General features: G+C 50.6%; 10 protein-coding genes across 10 annotated transcripts; 5 read left to right on the top strand and 5 right to left on the bottom strand.

Moving 5' to 3' along the window:
• Window positions 1-115: 115 nt before the first annotated feature.
• Triagg1_10849 (uncharacterized protein) lies at window positions 116-3,327 on the bottom strand (the record flags this gene model as incomplete). The annotated part of the gene is made up of 6 exons (XM_062894966.1): window positions 116-513; window positions 578-913; window positions 1,042-1,185; window positions 1,272-2,103; window positions 2,176-3,235; window positions 3,290-3,327. The coding sequence occupies 6 exons, from the start codon at window positions 3,325-3,327 to the stop codon at window positions 116-118; spliced, it is 2,808 nt and encodes a 935-aa protein (XP_062750203.1).
• A 261-nt stretch (window positions 3,328-3,588) lies between these two features.
• On the top strand, window positions 3,589-4,427 carry Triagg1_10848 (uncharacterized protein; the record flags this gene model as incomplete). Its single annotated transcript, XM_062894965.1, has 3 exons — window positions 3,589-3,627; window positions 3,684-3,724; window positions 3,782-4,427. 3 exons carry the CDS (start codon window positions 3,589-3,591, stop codon window positions 4,425-4,427), a joined length of 726 nt encoding a protein of 241 aa, XP_062750202.1.
• Window positions 4,428-5,459: 1,032 nt separating this feature from the next.
• On the top strand, window positions 5,460-5,847 carry Triagg1_10847 (uncharacterized protein; the record flags this gene model as incomplete). Its single annotated transcript, XM_062894964.1, has 2 exons — window positions 5,460-5,523; window positions 5,582-5,847. The coding sequence occupies 2 exons, from the start codon at window positions 5,460-5,462 to the stop codon at window positions 5,845-5,847; spliced, it is 330 nt and encodes a 109-aa protein (XP_062750201.1).
• A 795-nt stretch (window positions 5,848-6,642) lies between these two features.
• Window positions 6,643-9,258, top strand: Triagg1_10846 (uncharacterized protein; the record flags this gene model as incomplete). Its single annotated transcript, XM_062894962.1, has 6 exons — window positions 6,643-6,814; window positions 6,876-7,129; window positions 7,185-7,301; window positions 7,357-7,687; window positions 7,739-7,836; window positions 7,903-9,258. The coding sequence occupies 6 exons, from the start codon at window positions 6,643-6,645 to the stop codon at window positions 9,256-9,258; spliced, it is 2,328 nt and encodes a 775-aa protein (XP_062750200.1).
• A 361-nt stretch (window positions 9,259-9,619) lies between these two features.
• On the bottom strand, window positions 9,620-12,639 carry Triagg1_10845 (uncharacterized protein; the record flags this gene model as incomplete). The annotated part of the gene is made up of 2 exons (XM_062894961.1): window positions 9,620-11,483; window positions 11,534-12,639. The coding sequence occupies 2 exons, from the start codon at window positions 12,637-12,639 to the stop codon at window positions 9,620-9,622; spliced, it is 2,970 nt and encodes a 989-aa protein (XP_062750199.1).
• An 828-nt stretch (window positions 12,640-13,467) lies between these two features.
• On the top strand, window positions 13,468-14,829 carry Triagg1_10844 (uncharacterized protein; the record flags this gene model as incomplete). The annotated part of the gene is made up of 3 exons (XM_062894960.1): window positions 13,468-13,554; window positions 13,649-14,505; window positions 14,562-14,829. 3 exons carry the CDS (start codon window positions 13,468-13,470, stop codon window positions 14,827-14,829), a joined length of 1,212 nt encoding a protein of 403 aa, XP_062750198.1.
• A 349-nt stretch (window positions 14,830-15,178) lies between these two features.
• Window positions 15,179-15,665, bottom strand: Triagg1_10843 (uncharacterized protein; the record flags this gene model as incomplete). The annotated part of the gene is made up of 2 exons (XM_062894959.1): window positions 15,179-15,412; window positions 15,567-15,665. The coding sequence occupies 2 exons, from the start codon at window positions 15,663-15,665 to the stop codon at window positions 15,179-15,181; spliced, it is 333 nt and encodes a 110-aa protein (XP_062750197.1).
• A 763-nt stretch (window positions 15,666-16,428) lies between these two features.
• Window positions 16,429-17,882, bottom strand: Triagg1_10842 (uncharacterized protein; the record flags this gene model as incomplete). The annotated part of the gene is made up of 2 exons (XM_062894958.1): window positions 16,429-17,033; window positions 17,102-17,882. 2 exons carry the CDS (start codon window positions 17,880-17,882, stop codon window positions 16,429-16,431), a joined length of 1,386 nt encoding a protein of 461 aa, XP_062750196.1.
• Window positions 17,883-18,421: 539 nt separating this feature from the next.
• On the top strand, window positions 18,422-23,488 carry Triagg1_10841 (uncharacterized protein; the record flags this gene model as incomplete). The annotated part of the gene is made up of 2 exons (XM_062894957.1): window positions 18,422-18,603; window positions 18,658-23,488. The coding sequence occupies 2 exons, from the start codon at window positions 18,422-18,424 to the stop codon at window positions 23,486-23,488; spliced, it is 5,013 nt and encodes a 1,670-aa protein (XP_062750195.1).
• Window positions 23,489-24,178: 690 nt separating this feature from the next.
• Window positions 24,179-24,660, bottom strand: Triagg1_10840 (uncharacterized protein; the record flags this gene model as incomplete). Its single annotated transcript, XM_062894956.1, has 2 exons — window positions 24,179-24,376; window positions 24,448-24,660. 2 exons carry the CDS (start codon window positions 24,658-24,660, stop codon window positions 24,179-24,181), a joined length of 411 nt encoding a protein of 136 aa, XP_062750194.1.
• Between the last annotated feature and the right edge of the window lie 1,215 nt (window positions 24,661-25,875).

Raw genomic sequence — 25,875 nt, 5'->3', positions numbered from 1 at the left:
ACTGACTCTATTGCCCTCTTTTCTTTCCCAACCCATAAATGGCCAGTGCCGAGAGGAGTTTTTATTATTCGATACACTCCATTATGAAACGCTGTGCTGCGGATAGCTATCGACATTACAGCTTCAAGTTTTTTACTAGCAGTTCGTGTGCTAGGCTCTTATGGTTTGTTGATAGCAACGATATAGTTTCGTTGACGAAGATTATATCCTTTAAGAGCTTCTTTCCACCTGCCAACGTATTTGCTTCCAATGCCTTGGTATAGTACTGCAGGCTGAGGTAGCCAATACCAAGCAGCTGAAAGAGCCTCCCCACGTTATAAAACCTCTCGGCTTGGAGTTGTGGCTCGTCCCCCCCAGATTGCACATAGTGGCTTATGAAAGCTTGTCCTTGTAGGAGCAGGTATTGGCGGTTGGTTGACTGTCGCTTAAGGCCATAGTGGACATATGCAAGGCCCAGGCTCAAGTTGACCATGGCATTCTCATGGTCAAGTGACCACGCACGCAGAAAGTATCCTGTTTTCTGCGGTTAGTTCTCTCGCTACCACCCGAGTGAGGCTTGAATGCTTTTCATTCTTACCTATCGCATACGTGTAGCTCGTAGAAGTGAAAAGAATATGGCCGTAAAGCATCAAGAGACATATGTCCATATTCATCTTTGCGGCTGCCGTTGCATCTTGGTCGGGGTCATTATTCCCGGCATTCTTCGTTGTGGCTTCATGACTCATGTCGATTGCTTTAATCTGTCTCAAAATAAATTTTTGGGCTGGTCCAGAAGTGTACCATGAAACAGGTGACTGGCACAACCTGGAGAGCAGTGCAAACATCCGCGAAGAGTCGGATATCCCGCCGTCTCTCATCAAGTGGCGTGCTACTGTAATACATTTCTCTTCGTCATTTGTATTGATAGCACAAACTAGCCCAGTTAATACAACCTCAGCGTTACGGAAAGTTGAATAAGCAGATACATACCACTCCAAGCCATATAAATGGCGAAATTATGATGGGCTGATTGAAATACAGTTGAGTCCCTTGCGGACTCACATACCTGGTATGCTTCTTCGCGACGATGTGCAAGAGACAATCCAATGGCATAATCGAGAAATAAATCGAGCCAGTCATCGAATGATATTCCCTGATGATTATCGAATGCTGGCCCTGGTAAACTGTCTGGTTGAGGAGCAAGAGCTATATCAATCGGTCAATCGTCAGTAACAGCTGGGAACAGAACAATCGCAGATAATTCCGGCAGAATTTGGTGTGGTAGCACATACATCGTTTGAGGCGCTCAAGCATCTGTGATAATTCAGTGCTTGTTTCCTCGTTTGCAAATTGTTCAAGCAGCTCTTTCTTCCCAAGGAAATGAAGGTATTTATCCCAGGTGTAGAATCTCTTGAGAGACCGAAAATCGTCGACGAGTTCCTTACAAGATTCCATCCAGACTGGGATGAGATCATTGGAGCCAGACTTGATCTGCTGCTTAAGACCACGAACAAGCTCATACTGCCGGGAGAGTTTAATTGCGCGTGAACGTTCGTCTTGACGGCGTTTATCAGGGTTGGCAAATCGTTTTGCACGGTATCTCCTAGGAAGGATACGGGCCGTCTGAGTCGGCTTCGGTTTGGCCTGTCTAGGTCCGGCCCGTGGCTGAGCTGCTGCCATGCCTCGTAGACCACGATCTGATATTGAAAATGTATGGAGCTGTTCCTTTGTAGAAGCCTCGCCCGGGGGTTGCCCTTGGGCTTCCTTTAGTGCCATTGCTTCCGCAGCGAGAATGAGAGCCTCTTCATCTTCTCTGGCTTTCTCATACATGTTTGCCAATTCGATACGGGCATCGATGTTGTACTCTTCAGCATCGATGGCCGCGTGGAAACACTCCTCTGCTGTAGATTGCTGTCCAGTGGCCAGATAGCAACGGCCTAACTGAACCAAGAGTGTGGCATCCGCCTCTTCAGTAGAGGCACGAAGTAACTCGAGATATCGGATGGCTCTCTGCGGCTGGCCATACTTGGCAATCTCGCTTGCAAGGTCATATGAAATGAAAGGGAATTCTGTGATGAAGTCGAAGGTACGTGGGTTATCTGGATCCAGCCAAGTCAAGTGTCTCTGTCAATGTTACAGGTTAGATCATGGATATTATGCAAGGGTGGTATGTTTTCTCGGAAGGCCATAGCTTACAAAAGCCTCTTCTTCTTCTCCGAGCCTGAGCCTATACATTGCCAGTCGAGCTCTGAAATCCAGGGGCAGGGAGGGGCCATAAAGTTCGGCGTCAAACATCGAGTCGTGGAAATGAGGCACATGGCTTCTACGTTCGTCATTCTCGTCCCATTCGCAGTCGTCGACTTGCCATTGATCCCAGTATTGCTCCTGGACACGGCCTACGAGCCATCTAGACAATGCTTTCAGTTCGTAAATGGCTTCAGCATATGCACCAGTTGAGGCGAGGAGCTCCACATGGATTCCTATATCGTGCCACGGAGCGCTTGAGCCGTGAAGTGGTGTGTTTTCAATTTCATAGTCAAAATAACGTCGATATGCCATGATGGCGGAAGGCACGGCGGCTTCAGTATTCTTATTGTCAATGCAAGCTTCTGCCAGCTTCCGTACGATCTCGAGGTCATACGGATGATGTTTGAGGACAATGTTATACTCTGCTATCGCAGCAGCTAGATGACCCTGTTGGTGACAAACAGTAGCTTTGCCCAGCCTAGCAGCGAGGTTCGTGGGGTCTGCCCTAAGGGCAGCAGAGTAGCACAACCGCGCAGTATGAAGGTTGCTTGCCTCGTCCTCAGAAACAATGTTGAGCGCAAAAGATGCACAGTCAAGCCACGCAGTAACATCCTTGGGTCGAAGGTGAGCAGCATATACCATGGCAGATAACGCCCTGGCATGCTCGCCTTGCTCGCGGAAGATGGACGATAACGCCGTCCAGGCTTGGTGTGTTTCGGCATTGATTCTAATTACTTCTGAGACCAGGTCCAAGGCTCTCGAGTAGTCTCCAAGAAGAAATGCCTGATTGACTTTGGCCAGCCTTGCCGTAATGTCTCCTCGAGGTTTGGCGGCTTTGCGAGGGCCTCGTGCTCCTCGAGAGCCTCGCCCCCTTGCCACTCCACGTGCCGGAAAGTTCGAATCATTCCCTTCATGGTGAGAATACAAGAACTCTCTTACTGACTGATCAAATTTGGCGATATCACCCTGGAGCTCTTCATAATCAGAATCAGAATCCGACGCATTGCCCCTAGAGGTTTACGGTTAGTGATTTCAACTTTGACGACGTCTCAATCACACTCACCCCGCGGCCGACTCATCCAAGCCATGACTGCTCGACATGGTCGCTGAAACTACCTATGGATCAACCATGCTGTAGTGGCGATGTTGAATCAATGAATTGCATGGCAGGGCTGTATGAATGAAACAAAAGCAGCTGTAAGAATCATATATTGCCATTTTGGGTTAAGTGCATTGCTAGCGTAGTTGCAATCGAAGATTCACCCCACTTCAATTGGCTGCATTGAATGTAGCAGAATCTTTCGCTGCATCCGCGAACCGCCAAAACTCGCCATTTGACATAGCCGGAAGAGGCATTTGGATATGCTCAGACAGAGCCCACTGCGTCTATCGCAACTCCAGGTATGGCCCAAAAGTCTAGGGATTGGAAAGAAGTGTGTCTAACTACAGCATGGTAGGCCTCTGTGCCATGGATTGCCAACACGACCCCGGCATTCGGGTGAGTACTCGAAACCAAGGCAACATGCAGCGTAATATAACGTCCTAACAAGCTCAGATGTTTGTCCAACAAGCCCAATTCGAGAACATATTCTACACCAGCGAAGAAGAATGGCGACAACGAACCGAGTCTACGAAACCCACGATCCCTCCAAGCAATCCATCTTAAGCCATTGAAACGCGAAGCTCAATTCGGCATCCCCTCATGCGATCTACAGCTGCGATCATTTAGCTTGCAACCACTCCAATTCTTCTCAGATTTTGCGCTACGAGCGGCATATTTCCTAGGATTGCCAGCTTCTGGGCCAATAGCGCTTCCGCGGATCACAGAGCGGTGGACTGTACCCAGGAGTCACTTCATCTTCAAAAAATCCCAAGAGAACTTTGAACGTGTGACCCTGAGGCGCATGATTCAAATCAAAGACGGCAACCCTGAAACGATCCAGCTGTGGCTCGCTTACTTGCGCAAACACCAGTTCTACGGCATTGGTATGAAGGCAAATACGTGGGAGTTTAGCACAACAGAGATGTCCAAATCGCTGGAGGAAGTCGAGGCCAAGTCACTCGAGTCGGCGGCTCCTTGGTCGCACCTTGGGCAGACCGGAAGTATCGGCGAATCTGACAAAGTGGTGGCCGACATTTTAAATTCTCGACGGGTTAAGAAAGCCGCAGACTATAACTACCCCATCCACGAGATATCTTAGGAACAATATACCCTTTTAGAATCAGCTTGCGCGAGTTATGGCGAAAGAGATCATTTGGGAATCACCCGCTCTACGTCGGTAGGATGTGGGGAAAAGCATCTGTATTATTATGTTATTGCAATATGTATATCTATAGCAGTTGGGAAAACACAGCCATCAAATAACGTTGAGATATTAAATGAAAGAAAAATTGAGTATAAAAGAAAGAGCAAGATAAAAAGACAGCATAAAATAAATGCCATGTAGAACCCATCGGCGATTTCATAGGAGGTACTCAGGTAGCAGTAGAAGGACATGCGGATTGTGGGGTATCGTAAATGGGGTGTTGCTTATCGATACGTATAGACCTCCAAAAACAACCGGGCGACTTGCAAGTTAACGCAATAATTTCACCTCGGCCTCTGGTATAACTCAAATACGCACACAACAAGGCGAGTTGATGCCAAAACACTTCTCATAATGCTGCTCTCTCGTATATCACGGTCAATGCCGCTGCATTCGAAACTCATCACAAGGCCAATGGTTCGATGTAGGCGATGCATCTGGTCAGCGACATTAGTGAGTTCTGGAAACCATCAGCTGAAAAGAAGGGATATGTAAGGCACCCCAGTTCATCATGTATTGCATGAAGGGGAAGAGCAGCGAGGCTGTTTTTTGCCTAGAGACCTAGTCCCCTTCAATTGGAACTCTACATAGCTTCTATCATATTAACATATTTATCGTAGCTCGCCTGTGCCGCTCGCTTCTTTTTTGGCAAGACGGCTCAGCCAACACGCAGGTAAAGAGGCGGATAAAAATGTAGCGGAGAAGCCCAGAACCAGCCCAACCATTCACGAGGACATCTATACGATACCAAATTTTCTTACTGTGACGCGAATTGTTGCAAGCCCAGTCATAGGATACCTGATACTCCAAGATGCGCACACCTGGGCCGTTGGCTTGCTGGCGTACGCTGGCGTCACAGATCTGGTGGACGGATGGATAGCGAGGAGATGGAATCGCAGAACAGTCGTGGGGACAATCATTGATCCAATGGCGGATAAAATCCTCATGACAGTATTGACAGTATGCCTGGCTATCAAGGGGGCATTGCCAAGTACGTGAAAGCTTTTCTTCACCCTGTGGCTAACGATTATGAAGCTGACCTTGATCAGTCTGGGTTGCAAGCATTATCCTGGGCAGGGATGTTGGGCTGGCTATTTCAGCCATCTACTATCGCTGGATTTCGCTGCCGCCACCAAAAACGTTCAAACGATATTGGGACTTCTCACTGCCATCCGCCGAAGTCCGACCTACTACAATCAGCAAATACAATACTTTCCTCCAGCTGGCCCTGGTCGGTCTCACAACGGCAGCACCGCTGATAAGCGTTGACTTGGCGCAGACGCTTACAATTATGCAGTACGTTCTCGTCTACTAATGGCTTCCTACCCATTCATCGTCATTATAATAGTTTTGTTATACTGATTATTGCAGATATGTGGTGGCCACGACTACGATTTGGAGTGGAGCAAGTTATGTCTTCTCCAAAGATGCAATCAAGATACTGAATAAGCCATAATCCAAGAGCGTGTCATTTTTCAACCAAGCACATAAATATACCTGTAATATAGATTTCACGGGAGGATAATAAGCTTAGAAGGAAGAAATCATTCAAGCAAGACTATAGTACCTACCGTACCTTATTGTGTCTATAATGTGCTAAAATCACACGAGTCATCGTCGACAGCAGTCATGCTCGAGGTGCTGTCTGTCACGTGGCAACGCGCGCACCAGGTGGGTCTAAGAATTCCGCCTCGATCGTTTCTAGCTATGGAGCGTGTGCTCTTTGTTCTATGACAAGCTGCCAATCTAAAGCGTGAACTTACTAAACCTCTTGGGGCTCCTACACCAAGCCATCAGTGCACCTTGATTTGAACGACTAGAGACGCTCTGCGTGATATTTCCAGTACAAGATGAGGTTTAAAATAGAGTATGTTTCAATTCCGTGATGCGCGGCACGTTCACATGAGCTTATGCGGTCCCCAGCGATCTTCCTGTGCTATTTCCTTACCCAAGGATATATCCAGGTATGTGCCCGTCACTCTCATGCACGCCACTGTATAGCTAACATACCCAATGAACAATATGCGTGAGTAAATCATCGTAGCTTCCTTCATGCGGGCTGACTGCTGAAGAACTGTTGCAGTTATATGTGTGATCTGAAAAGTATGGCATGAACCCCGGAGATCTTGATCAAGTGCTCACGGATGCAGAAACCCTCGATGCGGGCGGCCACTGTGTCTTGGAGATGCCGTCAGGAACCGGCAAGACGGTATCACTGATGTCTCTCATTGTCGCATACCAGCAGCACATGCCTGAGAAGCGGAAGCTTATATACTGCTCCCGTTCGTAGTCCTTCACGCAGTCTTGTCGGTTGGTCCATCGATGCTGACCTGATTTGTGTAGGAACAATGTCCGAGATTGAAAAGGCTCTAGTCGAGTTACAGTCTCTGATGAAGTATCGCGCTGAACAGCTAGGCTACGAAGAAGAGTTTCGCGGCCTTGGTTTAACCAGTCGAAAGAACTTGTGTCTCCATCCCTCTGTCAAAAGGGAAAAGAGCGGTTCAATTGTCGATGCTCGTTGCCGAAGTTTGACTGCAGGCTTCGTCAAAGAAAAGAAGGACCGAGGTGAAAACGTCGACGTTTGCACTTATCACGATGTATGTCATCTGCTTCAGCCGGGCGTTATCTGGAGTCTTGAATAACGTGATGTAGAATCTTGATCTCCTCGAACCACACAATCTGATACCGAATGGTGTGTGGTCCTTTGAAGCGCTCCTGCGGTACGGTGAAGAGCATAAGCAGTGTCCTTATTTCACTGCACGGCGCATGGTATGATCGTCTTCATCAATCTTCCTCAAGAATTCCACCTAATATTTGCAAATAGATGGAGTATTGCAATGTCGTCATTTTCTCGTATCACTATCTCTTGGATCCAAAAATTGCGGAGCGTGTTTCAAAAGACTTCTCTAAAGATTGTATTGTGGTTTTTGACGAAGCCCACAACATCGATAACGTCTGTATCGAGTCCCTTAGCACCGACATTACCGAAGACTCGATTCGCAAAGCTACCCGCAGCGCTCAACATCTAGAGCGCCGAATTGCTGAAATGCGAGAGACGGACCAGGAGCAGCTCCAAAACGAATATGAAAAGCTTGTTCAGGGACTTCGTGAAACTGATGAAGCGAGACAGGAGGACGCATTTATGGCAAATCCAGGTAGGCGATGCATTTCCCCTTTGGGTAATCATAGCTAAACCAGTATTGCAGCTCTACCAGATGACCTTCTGAAAGAAGCCGTGCCTGGAAACATCAGGAGGGCAGAACATTTCGTGGCTTTTTTGAAACGATTTCTCGAATATCTCAAGGTTGGCACGCCCATCTCTATGCCCTCTTCCTCTTCTTGACCGCCATACTGATTCACTTCATCCCAGACGCGAATGAAAGTGCGTCAAGTCATTTCAGAAACTCCACCGTCGTTTCTGGCCCATTTGAAAGAGCATACATTCATCGAGAAGAAGCCACTGCGGTTCTGTGCTGAGCGGCTTACATCACTTGTCCGGACCTTGGAGCTTACGAATATTGAGGACTACCAAGCACTTCAAGAAGTGGCGACATTTGCGACTCTTGTCGCAACATACGAAAAGGGCTTCTTGCTGATCTTGGAGCCGTACGAATCCGACACCGCAGAAGTTCCAAACCCTACTCTTCATTTTACATGTCTTGACGCAGCCATCGCCATCCGGCCAGTGTTTGAAAGGTTTTATTCAGTAATCATAACCTCCGGTACTATCTCACCCCTCGAAATGTATCCAAAAATGCTGGATTTTTCCACAGTCATCCAAGAATCATATAGCATGACTCTGGCTCGGAGGTCCTTCCTTCCCATGATCGTCACTCGAGGCAGTGACCAAGCCTCAGTCTCATCAAGCTTCCAAGTCCGAAACGAACCGAGCGTTGTTCGAAACTACGGTAACCTCCTGACAGAGTTTGCAAGAATTACCCCCGACGGCATGGTCGTGTTCTTCCCATCATATCTATACATGGAGTCCATTATTAGCATGTGGCAGGGTATGGGTATTCTCGATGAAGTATGGAAGTATAAACTCATCTTGGTGGAAACACCTGATGCCCAAGAAACATCGCTAGCCCTGGAGACATATCGAACTGCTTGCTGCAATGGACGGGGAGCAATCTTGCTATGTGTCGCGCGAGGAAAGGTATCAGAAGGAATCGATTTTGATCATCAATATGGCCGAACCGTGCTCTGTATTGGTGTTCCGTTCCAATACACCGAATCACGAATTCTCAAGGCAAGACTTGAGTTTTTACGAGAAACGTATCGGATAAAGGAAAATGACTTCTTATCCTTCGATGCCATGCGCCATGCTGCTCAATGTCTGGGCCGTGTTTTGCGAGGAAAAGATGACTATGGTGTCATGGTCCTGGCTGACCGGCGATTCCAGAAGAAGAGAACCCAATTACCTAAATGGATCAACCAGGGCCTGCAAGATGCCGATACAAATCTAAGTACAGATATGGCTGTCAGCAGTGCTCGGCGGTTTTTGAAGACAATGGCGCAGCCATTCCGAAGTAAGGATCAAGAGGGCATCAGCACCTGGGGGTACGAAGACCTTATGCAGCACCAAAAGAAGATGGAGGAGGAGAAGGGAGAGGAGCCCCCGCCTGTCATTTCCAATACACGGCCAGTTCACGGCAGCATAGCTGCGACATACGAGTCTGATTTCGAAGATATCGATCAGGAAATGATGGAGCTGGAAGGCTTTTGAGCAGTTTTGTATCATATGAGCTAGATACAAGTCAGATATCATTAAGAGTTTGCGGTATGCTCACACCAACTCTGTTTAATTACCATCTTTTCCAGGAGTTTGGGAAAATTAGATAAGTCTATACATTAATCATTTGCTAATTATCCACCCCATTGTGCCATTCTATCGTGCCGCGTGTAATTCCGTAAATCGTGTAAACCGTATATCAATCTCCCTCCCAAGTCCCTAAATTTCCCCAGTAGAACTATCAGCAACCGAGAATAACTCCTCCTAAACCCGCCTCGCCCTCAACGCAAAGGCAAAAGAATAGAGCGGAGGCTGGGGTATCAAAGAACAAATGTACCGTGCCAACGCGGTCGAATTAGCCGGCAGCGGGTATCTGGCGCCTGGAAGTCTTGATAGCCCTCATTGCAGGCAGTGTATTCTTCCGACCAGGCCGCCTACCAATCTCAAAGCACAGCATGCGAATGAAATCCGTGTTACTCCAGTAAGAGCTATGAGCGCTCAGCATGTTAAGATACTGAATCTCCAACGGACCGCCGCCAGATCTGAGAAACCAGTCGATCTGGCCATTGTCATTGAGAAGAAACGCCTTTTTCTCGGCAATTTCCTCTCTCGTGAAATCATGAACTTCAAGCTCCAACTGAGAGGGCAAGCGGACGGTGGACGGACGACCGTCGTCGGTTGCCGATGAACTAGGGTTGGCGCCCATGCCTTTGGCAACACTTCGCATGGCATCTCGAATAGACTTTAGAAACGAAGCAGAAGCGGTAGGAACATATGCGGTTCTGAGGCTGGCTGCATATCCGGGATCTACTGCGCCGTTGAGCAAGTAGGCAATCGGATCTTCCTTGGCGAGAATATTATAGATGTTATCGACAGCCAAGCACCCAAACATGCCCACCTCACCACCGATGTTTTCATCCGTGGCATCAACCCTATCCACACCAGGTTTGACGCGTCCGCGCCGTGGTATAAGTGCCCCTCGTTCAAGTAGCAAGAAGAATCCGGTAGGACTGCCCATAAGGAACAGATTCTTCGTATCAAACTCAAAGAACTTGGTTTCCGGCTCTAGGCGAGACAGGTCTAGCTGTGGTGCGACCGTTGGCTGTCGTGACAGGACTTCAACTGCCATGACGCTGCCGAGAGAGTGTGCAACTAGATGGACACGTCCATTCTCAGCAAATCCGGGATTATTCCTGCACCAAAGGCGGTAGACTCGGTTCGCCTCCGACACCAAAGCGGAAATCATCTTTCCTTTGTGGTGAGACATATAGAAAGGGATATCAAACATTACATCGGATATCATGCTCCGTATGGCGGGGATTGTAGTGGGCTCAATGTCCTTCAGGCCGAAAGGCTGAGTGGCGCTCGAATTGTTCGCCTCCATTCCGGTCTGAAGAGCTCCGCCGTCTTCAAAGGACAGTCCTATTCTCCAGTTGAGCGGCAGAACCATGAGCCTGCTCTGGCTGTTGTGTAGAATCTCCTGCACCACAGGACCCTGAAACTCGCTGTCGACTAATCGCCGAAACCCATTGACAGCGTGCGTGAAGTGGTAACTCTCAACTCTCTCGGCTATCTTTTGGCCAATCCCGTGAGCTACGAGCACCAAGTCAGTCACCTGGCTGCGATCTTTATCCGCTTCGCAAGCAGGACAGCTTTCTAATGAGCCGTTGCCGGAGGCGCCATGAGACGCAGACCTTGTGGGCTGTGGTTTTTTCCCCCGATGCATACGCTCCCAACTCAGTCTATCGAATCCCCGAACGACGGGAATGCCAACGTTCGTTCCCCTCATAATCTTTTGGATGGGCCGTCTACCGTAGTATGCAGATGGTTGGAGGCTTGGCTTTAGTAGAAAGGCACTTGTTCGATCTTTGTATATGACATTGTAGCTAGAATAGGCGCGTGGCTGGATGTTTTCGGAAGCGCCGTCGTCTGCTTGGTGCGGTTCAAGATGGCCTTCTGTGGCAGCCTCGCCCTGAAAGCAATATGCGGAACAGAAAGGATGCGCAGATATCACAGGCTCGTCTGGCACAGGGGTATTTCGATAGGCTCCATCGCCTTCCATCGGCCAAAGTCGATAAGAAACCTTTTCTTCTCCGGAAGCTCCAACTTCAATAGCACATCGTATTTCGTCACGCCAAGTTTCGGACCAAGGGCGCAGTTCCTGGTACCCAGCTTCCAACTGATTAGCTACAACTGGTGGGACTGGCAGCATCGTATCTCTGAGAACGAAGTCAGCTGATTGTATAAGCAAAATCCTAATGGAACATACTTGTAAAACCAGGTGCCCCTCGTCACGATAGCAATATCGTTAACGGGGGACCAATATATAGGTTTCATCTGCAGCGTTTGCAACGACACCTTGTGTAATCGGGCCAACCCAACTACGACATCCTTATCCTCGTCCTCGGCATTCAGAACAGCGGTCTCTATCCCAGTTAACTGTTCTGGTGGGATTTCATCGTTCGCCTCAAGGTTTTTATCATCGATCTGCGGGGTTTCTATGGCCGGCTCATCGCTACGTTGTTGTTTTGCTGTTGTCATCTGCTGGGTGTGTTCACTACTCAATACCCGCACAAACGGTCTACCAGAAATCCCGTCGTCACTAGCAGTAACATATCCAGTGGTCCTACGCTCGCGGCGAATCCGAGTCTCGGGAGTGCCGTGAAGAGATGATGTAGCACCATCTGAGAGAGAAATACGGTCAGGAGGGATGCCGCCGTGTTTCTCCCGAGTTAACAAAGGGTGGCGTATCGGTACATGCCGGCGGCTGGTTGAGATACTTCGAAGCTCATGGGGTTGGCTCATGACGGAAATCACATCTTTTACCACCTCATCGACATCGAACACCGGGTTTGTCTTCATCACCAAAGCACAAAATGCCGTATCAAACTCTGCTAGGGCGTCGGCGGCCAGTTGAGGGCAACAGGCGGTGAGTAGAGTTTCTGGAAGCGCCTCGGCGGCTTGAGTCGTTGATCCCCGCGTCTGGCTATCACTATGGATGCGTATATGCTTCGAGGCTAGCTCCTGGATGATTTGGTCGCGCCTCTCCATGTCGGATTTCACAGCGTCCGAGTCAGGCTCTCGGCCATTTCTGATGGCTTCGTGTTGCGAACGAAGGCTCTCTGACATGAGGCCAAGCCATGCCTGTTGTAGCATGTCATTGTCGTCTTGAGAGAATGGGCGAAGCGGTCCCTTCGAAGGTTTCAAGTCCGCGCTGCTGGAGGGAGCAGTGCCAGACAGCGGGTCATCGATGGGATACACGGCCGTGTAAAAGAACTGAGCTTTGACAGCAGGGATTCCATCTTCCTTATCCGCGTCGGCGTCCGCGTCCGGGGTTGGTCGAAGGCGACAGGCAGGGCCTAGTGAATGCTCCATGAATGCGCGGAGATGGACATCTAGAGGGGTTTGGATATAGAAGCGGGAAAGGCCGGCTCTCGCCTGTGGCCCGCGTCATGATGCGAGGCTTGCTGGTTTTAAACACTCAAAGGAGCTGAAGGGGGATCACGATCCTAGCGCGCGAAAGCACATGGGCCAAAGGGAGCTGGGCGAGTGGCTATTATGACGTGGCTCACTAAACTACGGAGTACTACATACATGCGCTACTACTAAGTATGCAGGTAGCAGCCAAGAGCAATCGGTTAGCGGCAGATGCCTGCTGGTGTAGTGACATGCATCGCTGTAGGCCACCTGGTGTGAATTGCTGCAGTACAAAGTGATTTCATGAGGCTGCCATTACTCCGTACATGGTACTTTACTACCTGGCAATGTAGGCACAAAGATAACGAACTACCTACTAAGTATTGAGGCACCTTGGGTTTTTAATATGAGATTAGACTTTCTCAACAATCATCAATATGCTTTTCCTCTGTTTTTATGCTCCATCGTATACCAAAGCTTCAATCCATGGCCCTGCTTATGTCATCCTCCTTGATTGGCACTAATATCGGCGCTAAGCTTCTCGGGATCGCACCGTCCACCGGAACGCTGCGCCTGTCTTGTGACACTGGTGCATGATAAGCAGGGGCTTCGTCCATTATCCGGGGCGCAGCGGCTCTCTTTCATCCCTCGCCTCGTCTGTCTCTTCTTCTCCTTCATCTACCTCCATCCTCTTACCCAAATCTCGCCATTTCGACATCAATCGCCCCAATCTTGCGCCGCTCATCATCAAAACTCGACATCTTCGCTCGAGCCACGTCGCCCAAGATGGCGATTTCTCGCGGCACCGTCCCGTTTCTGGTGGCCATGATGCTGCTGACGGGTGTCTGCAATACATTGGTTACCAAGTATCAAGTACGTGCTGAAAGGCTGTCGCTGGGGCTTTGGGAAAACCCCTTGCTTCACAGTCGACCATTCTTTGATTCGGGTAGCCTAACAGGTGCCATAGGATAAGCAATGTGTTCGCAATTGCGAGGATGAGAATCCCGCTCGCCATGTCTTCTTCAACCAACCCGTGCTTCAGACGGCGCAGATGTTTGTGGGCGAGATGGGCTGCTGGCTCGTTGTGGGCGCTGCCGCGGCGTATCGCCGTCTTGCATCAAAGAAATCACCTGCAGAGCGTGGCTACCAGGCCATCAATTCCAACCGAACCGATGGTGACGACGACGACACGCTTGAAGACGACCAACCATCAGTTTTACGGGGCTACCGAATTCTGCTGCTGGCTCTCCCTGCCATCTGCGACATCTGTGGCACCACCTTGATGAACATTGGCCTCCTTCTTGTTGCTGCGTCTATTTACCAAATGACCCGGGGCGCGCTGGTCCTATTCGTGGGCCTGTTTAGCGTCATCTTTTTGCGGAGGACGCTGCGTCTATTCCAGTGGATGTCATTGGTGGGCGTGGTTCTTGGAGTAGCCGTCGTTGGACTTGCTGGTGCCATTTGGCCGGACGTCAAGGCACATGTCGTCTCCTCTATCACGGATTCCCCAGAGGGGCTATCCGACGTTGCCAAGGCAGTCATTGGAGTTTCACTGATTGCCGGGGCGCAAATTTTCACGGCCACCCAGTTTGTCTTGGAGGAGTGGATGCTCGAAAACTCCCCCATCGACCCCATCAAGGTGGTTGGCTGGGAAGGCCTCTTTGGCTTCGTCTGCACAGTTGCGGTCATGATTGTTTTGCACTTAGCCATTGGACGGACAGAAGCCGGTCGATATGGCTATTTCGATGCCGCTGAAGGCCTTCGCCAAATGTGGGATGAGAAGGCCTTGCTCATTTCTAGTGTCATTATCATGATCAGCATTGGGTAAGTTGGAATGCTCTTGACCAAGTGACATTGAATCTGTCTAATACCATTAATAGTGGCTTTAACTTCTTTGGGCTGTCCGTTACTCGCACCGTCAGTGCCACCTCTCGCTCCACCATTGACACTTGCAGAACGCTCTTCATCTGGGTCGTTTCTCTCGGTCTTGGCTGGGAATCTTTCAAGTGGCTGCAGATTGCTGGCTTTGCTTTGTTGGTTTACTCTACATTTTTGTTCAATGGCCTCGTGCAGCCACCATTTGAATTTTTGCGTTCCGACGCAGAAACTGAGGAGCTTCTCCCTGAAGAACCGATCGAGCACCAGTAAATCTTACCGCAAAGATGCTTTCGGCAGATAACAGATGTATTGCTGCAACTAAGACTGATATTTTGTGCAAGCTTGGCGGGTTTTGTGGCGTACCGGCAGGTGCCTGGGTGACTTGGAATAGGTTATTATTCGATATTCACGTTTTCTCGTAGCGAATTTAATGGGAAGGGTCTTAATACATAACATGTCTATATTCGGCTCTTGAAATCATCACTCCAGCCCAAGGATGCTGCTTTGTCTGAAACTAACTACTAAACGCCTTATTGAAGCCAAAAAAAAAAAAAACAAGAAGGGAAAATAAGAAGGGCCCATCCTGATGAAATCATGCTAAAGAGGTGAAATCGTACAATCAAGCGACATTACATAGCAGCTCAGCTTCGAGGATGAACTTGCCCTCCTTGTACTTTTCTGAAGTCTCAAAAGCCTTGTCGTACTTCCAACCCACCGTTTCTTTGCACTGATGGCAGGCGATATCACGGACAATGTGGCGGCCGGTGGTCATGTTACGCTCATTAGGGTCACCGGTGTCGATATTGACGACACGATGGAACAGGTAGGCCTTGCCATGCTGACCCCGGAAGTTCTATGTTGTTTGCGCATTCTCCAGTTAGTTTCCCAGCATCGAGGCGACAGGACAGGACGGACACGCATAAATGCAGGCATGAGGTTCATGTTCAGGCTCAGGCTCAGGTACAAGGCACAAGGCACAGGCATGGCGGGGGAGGTAGATAACGCACCCGAGAGATGATGTCCTCGTGGTTAGCAAGATGCGCCTTGCATGTCTTGCAACCGTAGATCTTGTTGCTGGTGAGGTAGGTGTTGTAGGCCAGGCCCATTGCTGCGGGAGACTGGGTGAGCCCAAGCTTCAACAGTTTCTCGTTCTTTGTTCTTTGTTTCTTCACAGCGCCGCGATTTCCAACAGAGCTTGCGGCGACGATATCGCTGCTTGGCGGTCGGAGATGGCAGTACCGTTTTTTGGGCCTCTTGGTTTGTGACACGGATTCGGGTCTTTTTAAACCGCTGGAGGATAGAGAGAACAAGGCCGAGCGAGTGGTGGAGAAAACAACAAGGGGAGCTGGTGCCTAGTCCAGAGAGAGCCGCTGCAGCGCAAGGTATTGGAAATATATACAAGTACGAGCCCACGACTACCCAAGTAAGGTCGGATGCCGCAATGCGCGCGCCTCGCAAGTCACCGGATCACACTATCAAGCACGGCGGAATGCGCCGGCCTTTTCCCGGGGCAACAAACGGCGCCGCTTCTGGGTGCCTGTTTTTGGGTGTAAGTTTTTCGGCTGCCTTGGGAGGGCATGTCATTCATTGCGTAATTGTGCTCGTTCGTTTCCGGTCCATCTGCCCGCTATTGTTACCACCTTTGCTGCATTAGCACATGTCACCACAAAGGGCAGCAGTGGGTGTATCAGCAGATGCAGACCAGATACCCTGAATATATAATAGTATTACTTAAATATTGCATATGTCACGCGTCGTACATCTGGACAGGCACCGGCATGTTTCAATAGTTGCTTTGTTTGAGACTCGCTGGATATTCATGTTTGTATGTATTAGGTATTGACGTACCCCACCAAAAGCCATCACTCATCATGAGATGCCTTTGGCTAGAGACCAGAAGCTGTCCATCTTTGCGCGAGCCAAAACTTCCCTCGCCTCTGCATCCGTTTCACAAATCTTGCTCCCCCATTTCTTGAAGCCTCTCGCTTTCTGCTCTCCCTCGAATACTAGCTTGCACTCGTTCAGAGACATGTCCTTCAAGTCTCCATTGGAGTCCTCTGGCGATAACCAGTCTCGCCCAGCCACATTATTTTTCTCGGGGTCTCTTGCCTGAGCGTTTTCTGTCCAGTTGATGCGGTTCAGCATGAGCTTCTTGTACTTCTTAATGCTCCACTGTCCGCCTTCCACAATCACCAAGCTAAACTTGGGATGCATAATGCATGTTCCAGAGAGTGCCAGCTGGTCAGCGTTGCGCCATATCTTGTAGCGGTGCTGGCCATTGGCGAGGCTTGTCACTTTGAATACGAGGACGTGAATGCCCTTGTCGGCATCTTGTTGCTGGTTTGCCGCGTTCTTCTCGTGCTTTTGCTCCTTTGTCAGTTTCCGTGCCTCGTTGGCTTCGATGTGAGTCTCGTATCGTTCGGCAATCTCTCGATTTACTCGAGCCTCAACGGCGGTGGGATCTTTGACAGCAGCTGTGAAAGGCCAGTTAGCGCACATAGCCCCAAAACGAAGGTCTGTAGGAAGATATTGGGATACATACCATCGCCCAGCACTCGCATGAGATTCCCCTTCTTCACCTTGGGTGGCGGTGCCGGCACCAGTCCAAGTCGGATTTTGGCTTGCATCTCCTTGAGCTCGGCCATTCTTCGCTGGCGTCGTATCTTTGCTTGTTCTTTCGAGGTCAGGTACATGGGCTTTGCCGTTACAGCTTGTCTCTCCTGAGGGGGCTCGAGTGCAACCGGGTGTTGGATGTACTCGGTCACTATGCTATCAGGAGTCGTGATTTTGAGCTTCGAAGGGTCGTCGATATCGTTGTAGGTCTGCCCATCCACTAGGCCTTCATCCCACCATTCTACATCTGGGGGAGCGTCCACGACAAAATTCTTTTCCACGTCAAGATCCTCGTCAATGCCGGCTTTGCGAGTTTGCTCCGCGATACGCCGTTTCATGGCCTCCAGGGCCGCCTGTCGACGCAAAGCATTGCCCTGCTGTATGTATTTTCCTTTCTGGTTGAACGCCAGTTGTCGAGGCATCCGCTGCCTCCCAGTCGGTTCTTGCGCAGCCGCCTTGTCGTCGAAATATGGGTTGGGCCCATCTCTCAGCCGTTTCCCGTGTGAATCTTGTGCGCTTCCTCTGTCGAATCCATTGGTATGCGATGGTGAGCCTCGTGATGAGTGGGATTGGCCATTTGTCGTGTCTGACTTGCCAGCTGGTTTCCAGGAGCCCAAATCTTCCAGGGCGGGATGCAGTCCAACATTCAAGCCACCCTTTGCCCTGCTTGCGCCGACAGCGGCTGCCACGCGGGCTTTGAGTGCAGCCATCCTGTCCGCAGCAGTTTCTGTCTTTTGTATTCTTGAGGATCCATCGTGATGGGGACCCAGCCCTCCAGGCGATTGACTCATGAGGAGAGGCGGCTGCTAACGCGCAGCAGGACGATGTGTGTGTAAATCCGTACGAAATCCCAACGGTTCTGTTTCTCTTTGCCCCTGTCTCGTTCTCTCGTTCAGCCTGCCGTCGTGTCTCTAAGGTTCGTAAATCGTAGGATCGGTATAGAAAAGCAAGGCTCCACCAGAAATGAGATGCGGCACTAGAACTAGCAAGGCAGATAAAAGCGATAAAAGCGATGGAGCTGGGAAGAGTCTGACCAGCTCTGCCACTCTGTGCTGCATTAGCCCGGCAACCTTGGCTGTGGGGATTTCCATCCTACCCACCACTTCACTAAAATTTTGCCGTGTTCCACCGCCAAAAAATTCTAGTGGCACTAGCAACTCTCGCCAATTGACCTATTGTAAAAGATTGGCATGGCCTCAGCAAGCTCGCCAGGATCAGTCCATTCCTCAGCCAAGATCCTGTATTCGCCATGAATATTGCGCAGCCAGTTGCCTCCGAGGTGGAGAGTGTGGAATTCACATTTCTCTCTGCCAAGGAGATTCAGGCCATCTCCGTGAAGCGCATCGAAAATGAAAGCACTTTCGATAACCTTCTCAATCCCGTACCTGGCGGCCTGTACGATCCGGCTCTGGGCTCATGGGGAGACGCACCGTGAGTATTTTGTTATTTTAGTCACAGTATCAAGGCTTCTAAATTATCTGCTAGATGTGCTACTTGCAACCTAAATCAATCGAGCTGTCCGGGACATCCAGGCCACATCCAACTCCCAGTCCCCGTCTACCACCCAGTTTTCTTGGACCAGGCCTACCGATTACTTCGCGCAACTTGCGTCTACTGCAAGGGTTTTCGTCTACCACCAAAGGATCTGCACAAATACACCTGCCAGCTGCGCCTACTTCACCATGGCCTTATCAATGAAGCACACATGGTGGGTTCGATTGGGGAGAATGACCTGGCAATAGAGATAAAAGAGGCGCTTGGCGAGGGCGACAGCGAGGCCGAGGATGAAAACTCTGGAGCTGATGGTGTTACTCGGCAAAGAGAAAAATACGTTCGCCTATGCCTTCAGGGTATCAAGGCCAAGAGGGGAGAGGTCAAGAAGGGAAAGCATGAGGGTGCCAACGAGATGCGCCGTGAAATCATCAAGGAATTCCTCGCCGAAATCATCAAGAAGCGAGTGTGCTCTAGCTGTGGAGGCATTTCTCCAACCTATCGAAAGGACCGGTTTGTCAAAATCTTCGAAAAGTCCCTCTCAACCAAGGAAAAGGCAAAGATGGCGCAGAAGGCCCTCAAGTGGGGTGATGCCATGACCCGAGTCCACCATCGCAGATCAGCAACAACGAAGAAGTCTGATGGCAAAGGCGATGTTACGCAAATCAATGGCTCAGAAGAGTCTCCAGAAACCCAGGATATCGAAATGGGAGATGCAGAAGACGGTTTTGCATCTGAAGAGAGCTCTCAAAGATACATCAGCTCCATGGAGGTGCGGGCACGACTCGAGGAATTGTTCAGGAAAGAGCAAGATCTTCTCTCACTCGTATACAACGCCAAGCCTCCAACCCAGAGCTCACCAAATGTTACTCCCGACATGTTCTTCATCACAGTTGTCTTGGTGCCGCCGAACCGTTTCCGACCCGAGGCTCGGACTGGAGATTCACAAATATCCGAAGCCCAGCAGAACGCCCTTTACAAGAACATTCTCGGCTGCTGCTCAAGCATTGCTCGTGTCTACAACGAGAAACGATCAGACATCACAAGCATGCACCAAGCGTGGACGGAGCTTCAAGACGCGGTGAATTCACTCATCGACAAGAACAAAAACCCTGTGCAGGGCGCCGCTGCCGCGCGAAACGAAGACGGAATTAAGCAATTGCTTGAGAAGAAAGAAGGTCTTTTCCGTAAGAACATGATGGGAAAGCGAGTCAACTATGCCGCCAGAAGTGTTATTTCTCCCGATCCCAACATCGAGACCAACGAGATTGGTGTTCCTCCGGTGTTTGCAAAGAAATTGACGTATCCTGAGCCGGTCACCAGCCACAACTTCAAAGACATGCAACAGGCAGTGATCAACGGCGTAGACAAGTGGCCGGGAGCCTTTGCCATTGAGAATGAAAATGGCCAAATAGTCAACCTTCGCAACAAGTCCGTAGATGACCGCATATCTCTTGCCAACCAGCTGCTGGCGCCAACAAATAGCAGCGCAGCTCGCATGAAGAACAAAAAGGTCCATCGACATCTCACTAACGGTGATGTCGTTCTGATGAACCGTCAGCCTACACTACACAAGCCGTCCATCATGGGTCACCGAGTCCGCGTTCTGCCAGGCGAGAAGACGATTCGAATGCACTATGCCAACTGTAACACCTACAACGCAGACTTTGACGGCGACGAAATGAACATGCACTTCCCGCAAAACGAGGTAGCACGTGTAGAAGCGTTGCAAGTTGCCGACACCGACCACCAGTACTTGTCTGGCACTGCCGGAAAGCCCCTGCGAGGTCTGATTCAGGATCACATTTCCGTCTCAGTCTCGCTCTGCAGCCGAGACGCTGTTTTCACGCGGAGTGACTTCCAACAGCTAATCTACAGTGCCCTCCGCCCCGAAAGCGGCCACATCTTAGGAGAGCGAATTCAGCTTCCGCCGCCAGCGATCATCAAGCCCGTGGCGAGATGGACGGGAAAGCAGGTCATCAGCACAATCCTCGCCAACATAAGGCCGCCCAACTGCGGAGGGTTGACGATGAATGAAAACGCCCAAATCAAGGCCGAGCAATGGGGTACATCGTCGGAAGAAGGAACTGTCTTGATACAAGATGGCGAATTCGTAACAGGAATTCTCGACAAGTCTCAGATTGGACCTAGCTCAAGCGGTTTGATCCACGCCGTGCATGAGATATACGGACCTTCAGTCGCCGGCAAACTCCTTAGTAGCTTGGGCCGGCTGCTTACAAGATATCTCAGCATGCGAGCCTTTTCATGCGGAATGGACGACTTGAGGCTAACGGCGGAGGGAGAGGCGGCACGACGGCGAGAACTTGTTGCGGCCGACAAGATGGGTCTAGAAATTGCGTCAAAATATGTCTCCCTAGACAAACAAGAAGACTCGCAGAATCCGCTCCTGCTTGAGCGCCTTGAAGAAGTCATGCGTGACGACAGCAAGCAGGAAGGCCTCGATCTCCTGATGAATCAGGGCACCAAAGACATTACAGATGCCGTGCAAAAGGCGTTGATCCCCAACGGCCTTGAGAAGAACTTCCCGAAGAACCAGATGCAGGTCATGACCACGTCGGGTGCCAAGGGATCTCGTGTCAACGCCTCCCTCATTTCCTGCAACCTGGGACAGCAAGTTCTGGAGGGTAGACGTGTCCCAGTCATGGTTAGCGGAAAGACTCTGCCCAGCTTCCGGCCGTACGATACAAATATTCGAGCGGGTGGTTACATTGTCAACCGATTCTTGACTGGTATCCGACCTCAAGAGTATTACTTCCATCACATGGCAGGACGTGAGGGTTTGATTGACACGGCCGTCAAGACATCACGTTCAGGTTACCTGCAGCGTTGCATCATCAAGGGAATGGAGGGCCTGACAGTCTCTTACGACACCTCGGTAAGAGACGCAGACGGTTCATTGATTCAGTTCCTGTACGGTGAAGATGGATTGGACGTCACAAAACAAAACTACTTGAAAGACTTCCGATTCATCCTGCAAAATGTTACCTCGGAGGCGGCACAACTCAAGTACGACCCCAAGGTTGGAGAACGCCTCGGCGCCAACCGACAGGCGTTCCAGAAATACATGAAGAGCGCCGTTCGACACGCCAAACTCAACGATCGAAAAGGAAAGGATCCCCTCACGGCCAGCTTCGATCCCGCCACCAACGCCTTTGCAACTTCAGAAACGTTTTACGAGGCCATGACGGCTTATCTCAATAACAACGCCGATGGACTTGTCCGAGAAAAGAACAGCCAAGACAAGACGTCTCTTAACCAGGTGAAGCTGAACAAGAAGAACGCAGAGATGCTTTTCGCCATGAAGTATCTCCGGTCGCTGGTGGAGCCTGGTGAGGCTGTGGGCATCGTGGCTGGCCAGTCTATCGGTGAGCCGTCTACGCAGATGACGCTGAACACTTTCCATTTGGCCGGTCACTCGGCAAAGAACGTCACTCTGGGTATCCCCCGTCTGAGAGAAATCTTGATGACTGCCAGTAAGACAATTTCCACACCTGCCATGACGCTGTATCCAAACGCCGAGCTATCGGAGCAGGATGCCGAAGTTTTCACAAAGTCCATCAGCGTGCTGCGCATGAGCCAAGTACTGGATGGAGTCGTCGTGGAGGAAATGGTTGGCAAGGGCAAGCTTCGCGGCCTCGCCAAGATCTACAAGATTAAGCTCAAATTCTTCCCAGCTGCAGAGTATTCCGCCACCTATGCAGTTACGGTGTCGGACATCATGGGCACAGTAGAGAAGAAGCTTCTGCGAACTATCCTCTCCATCATGAAGAGGGAGGTCAAGAAGCGTCAATCCCAGTCGACAACGGCGACTCCCGAGATTGGCGTCAAGGCAGGAGTTGTTGAGATGGCCAGGCCCGAGGGAGCAGCAGAAGGTGGTCGAGATGACGATGACGACGACGACGATGAAGATGACGACGACGCCACCGGTGCCAAGAAGCGAGCGAACCGCAGCGAGGCTGTTTCTTATGGACCTAACGATGATGACGATGACGCTATTCAAAACGACATGTCCAAGGGAGCGGAAGACGATTCGGACGACGAGGACGCGGACAATACAGCATCACAGAACAGGAGCGAGGAAGATGATGAAGACGACGAAAACAAGGCCCCCGTGTCATGGTCAGCCAAGGTGCGGGCAGAGCGCGTGCTCAATGCCTACGCGGAAGTAACAGGCTTCCAGTGCGATGACAAGGGCGGCGAGTGGTGCAGCGTGACGCTCGAGTTTGACGTGAACATTCCCAAGGTGCTGATGCTCAACATTGTCGAGGACGCAGTCCGCCAGACGGTGGTGCAGCAAGTTGCCGGCGTCGGATCGTGCATGGTGACTCAGGAAAAGAACGAGACGGTCATCAACACGACAGGCGTCAACCTCCGGGCGATGCAGAGATACAGCGACTTCATCGACCCGCACCGAATCCAGACCAACGACATTGCGGCGGTGCTGGAAGTCTACGGCGTGGAGGCCTGCCGCGCCAACATTGTGCGAGAGCTGTCAGGCGTCTTCGGAGGCCACGGCATCAAGGTGGACAACCGACATCTCAACCTGATTGCCGACCACATGACGAGAGGCGGCGACTTCACGGCCTTTAGCCGCATGGGCCTCAGGGGCAACGTCAGTCCCTTTACCAAGATGAGCTTCGAGACGACGCTCGGGTTCCTCAAGGATGCCCTGCTGGACGGCGACTGGGACGATCTGACGACGCCGAGCAGTCGTCTGGTGATGGGCAAGCTGGGCAGAGTAGGCACCGGTGGATTCGACGTGCTGACCCAGCTGCCAACTTATTATGTCAACTCATTAGCGTAAAACGGATGTGTCTTGGGAATCGTGTGCACGTATCTATCTGCATGCAAAATGGATGAGTGTGTATTTAATTTAACTACATAGAACTAGGATTTTTTTTAAAAAAAAATGGTAGAGACGGTAATGTGATTGAGATTCCGATGCTGGCGGTGATACCCGACCGATGGCGTAGCCGAGCGATTGCAGTGAGATGATTGAAGCCTTGGGTGCGGGATATTTCGCGATGTTGTCGCAGGACGGCGGTTGCGCTTCTTCGGTGCTGGGCCGACGCGGGCGCGCCACTGGCCACGGCGATTGAGTCACGGCACCAGAGATTTAGCACCTACGTAATCTCGAGATGCGGCATCGCGTTTACCACGGGAGCGCGTCTTCCATCGGTGTTGCTGCCTAAATGCTGAGCAGACTGCGCGGTTGATGATGCGCGGTTTACAGGCGATGCACGATAAAGACATTCACAGCGGATGGGACGAGATGTAAAGTGATGCAGTTATTATAGTTCGTTAACCCGTGAGGCCGTGAACCTCGTTTGCATTTATGCAGTGCTCTTTTCCTCGATGCACTGGTAATATACATTCCGAACCATAAAGGGGAATAAAAACTCTCATTTGTAACGCCTGATTATCCCTTGACCCCAGAAACACTCGTGTGAAAAGCAAAAGTCATGTCTGCAACGTTCCTCCCAAAGTCTCCAACTTAGTTGCGCTCACCGCGGAGGCGGCGGGCGAGCTGGATGTCCTTGCTCTGGATGGTGACACGCTTGGCGTGGATGGCGCACAAGTTGGTGTCCTCGAAGAGGGAGACGAGGTAAGACTCGACGGACTCCTGGAGGGCGCCGATGGCAGAAGACTGGAAGCGGAGATCGCTCTTGAAGTCCTGGGCAATCTCACGAACCTGTTTGATGGGAAGTGTTAGAGACGCGACGATCATGATGATTGGTTGTTGATGGGTGTTGATGTGCTTACCAGACGCTGGAAGGGGAGCTTGCGGATCAGGAGCTCAGTCGACTTCTGGTATCGTCGAATCTCACGGAGAGCGACGGTACCAGGCTTATAACGGTGAGGCTTCTTGACACCTCCGGTGGAGGGAGCGCTCTTGCGGGCAGCCTTGGAAGCGAGCTGCTTGCGGGGGGCCTTGCCACCAGTGGACTTACGGGCGGTCTGCTTGGTGCGGGCCATGATGAGTTGTGATGTGAAGACTGTGAAGATTGATGCTTGGAAAACGCTTTGTGTGGGGCTGAGAGAAGATGGCAGTGTAGAAGGGAAAACACTCCGAGAAGCGGGCGGGGGGAGATGCTTTAATAGTTGAGCCTAGCGCACGCCTGAGGTGGCGGCTGATCTGGGTTGCACGCTTGGACCGTGCGCGGGCGCGTCAGTAATAAGAGGCAGAGAAAGAAAAAAAAAGGGAACCTGTTAGCCGTTTGGGGGAAAATAGCAGCAGCAGAGAGAGCAGAAAAAAAGGGAGCGTTAGCGCTTCTTTTTTCCTTGTCCCCCCCTTCTTTTTTTTTCTGTGGAACGTCAGGGCGCCCCCACCTGCAGCGCCGAAACGGGCGAATCCAGGTTGGCTGATGCGGAACCGGAAGCTGCGAGGAGGGTGCCGCAAAAAAAAAAAAGCTGAGCGCGTTCCTTTTTTCTGATTGGCTGGAGGGAGGATTGTTTTTTACGATCGCAGCCTAGGTTCGATTTGCGAGGTACCGAGTGCATGTAACTGCGTGGGAGGCAATCTTCAGCTGTGATGCTTACCCTGGATGTGAGATGCACGATCGGGGGCAAGTGGTGATGGCGTCTAGATGGGTGGAATACGGGTAGATGACAGTTTACGTATGGTGTATGGGTTATTTGGTGATGTGTTTTGTATTTTGAGATGTTTGCACTATGCGTTTCGACGTTGATTTGTTGGTTGGTGTTGAATATTGATAAAATACTTGAAAGCCGTCGTTGGATTTACATGGCACCACCGTTTAGTCTTTGGTGTAGATTTGGTAACACTCCTCAACGTGCAGTGCAAACTCTAGATGACGCAAAACATGCCAGTGGATAAAGTGAAACTACGCCTCAAAGACTACTACGGTGACATGTGAAGGCAAACAATGGATAGGACTAAAAATAAACGTAAACGGTGTTTGAGGGCAGATGGACCCATGGCGATGGAGTGCTTGTGATGGAGCAACTCAATGTCAACCCATGGTCTACATGTAATTGCAACATCATCACCATATAATTCAAAGTACTCCTACTACAGATGCCAATACATCCTACAGGTGCTTGGACGCCCCCGTGATTCGATAGACGAAGCAACACAGGCACCAGCCCAATCAACTTCAATGCTACTCCATAATACTCTCCTCCCCTTTGTGTCAAACAGATCAGATGCACCAAATGCAACTTGCTCGC

This window comes from Trichoderma aggressivum, assembly GCF_033847375.1.
Source record: "Trichoderma aggressivum f. europaeum strain CBS 100526 chromosome Unknown scaffold_089, whole genome shotgun sequence".
NCBI classification, from domain to species: domain Eukaryota; kingdom Fungi; phylum Ascomycota; class Sordariomycetes; order Hypocreales; family Hypocreaceae; genus Trichoderma; species Trichoderma aggressivum.
Note: the sequence above shows the minus strand (reverse complement) of the source record. Positions and strands in the feature narration are given on the sequence as shown.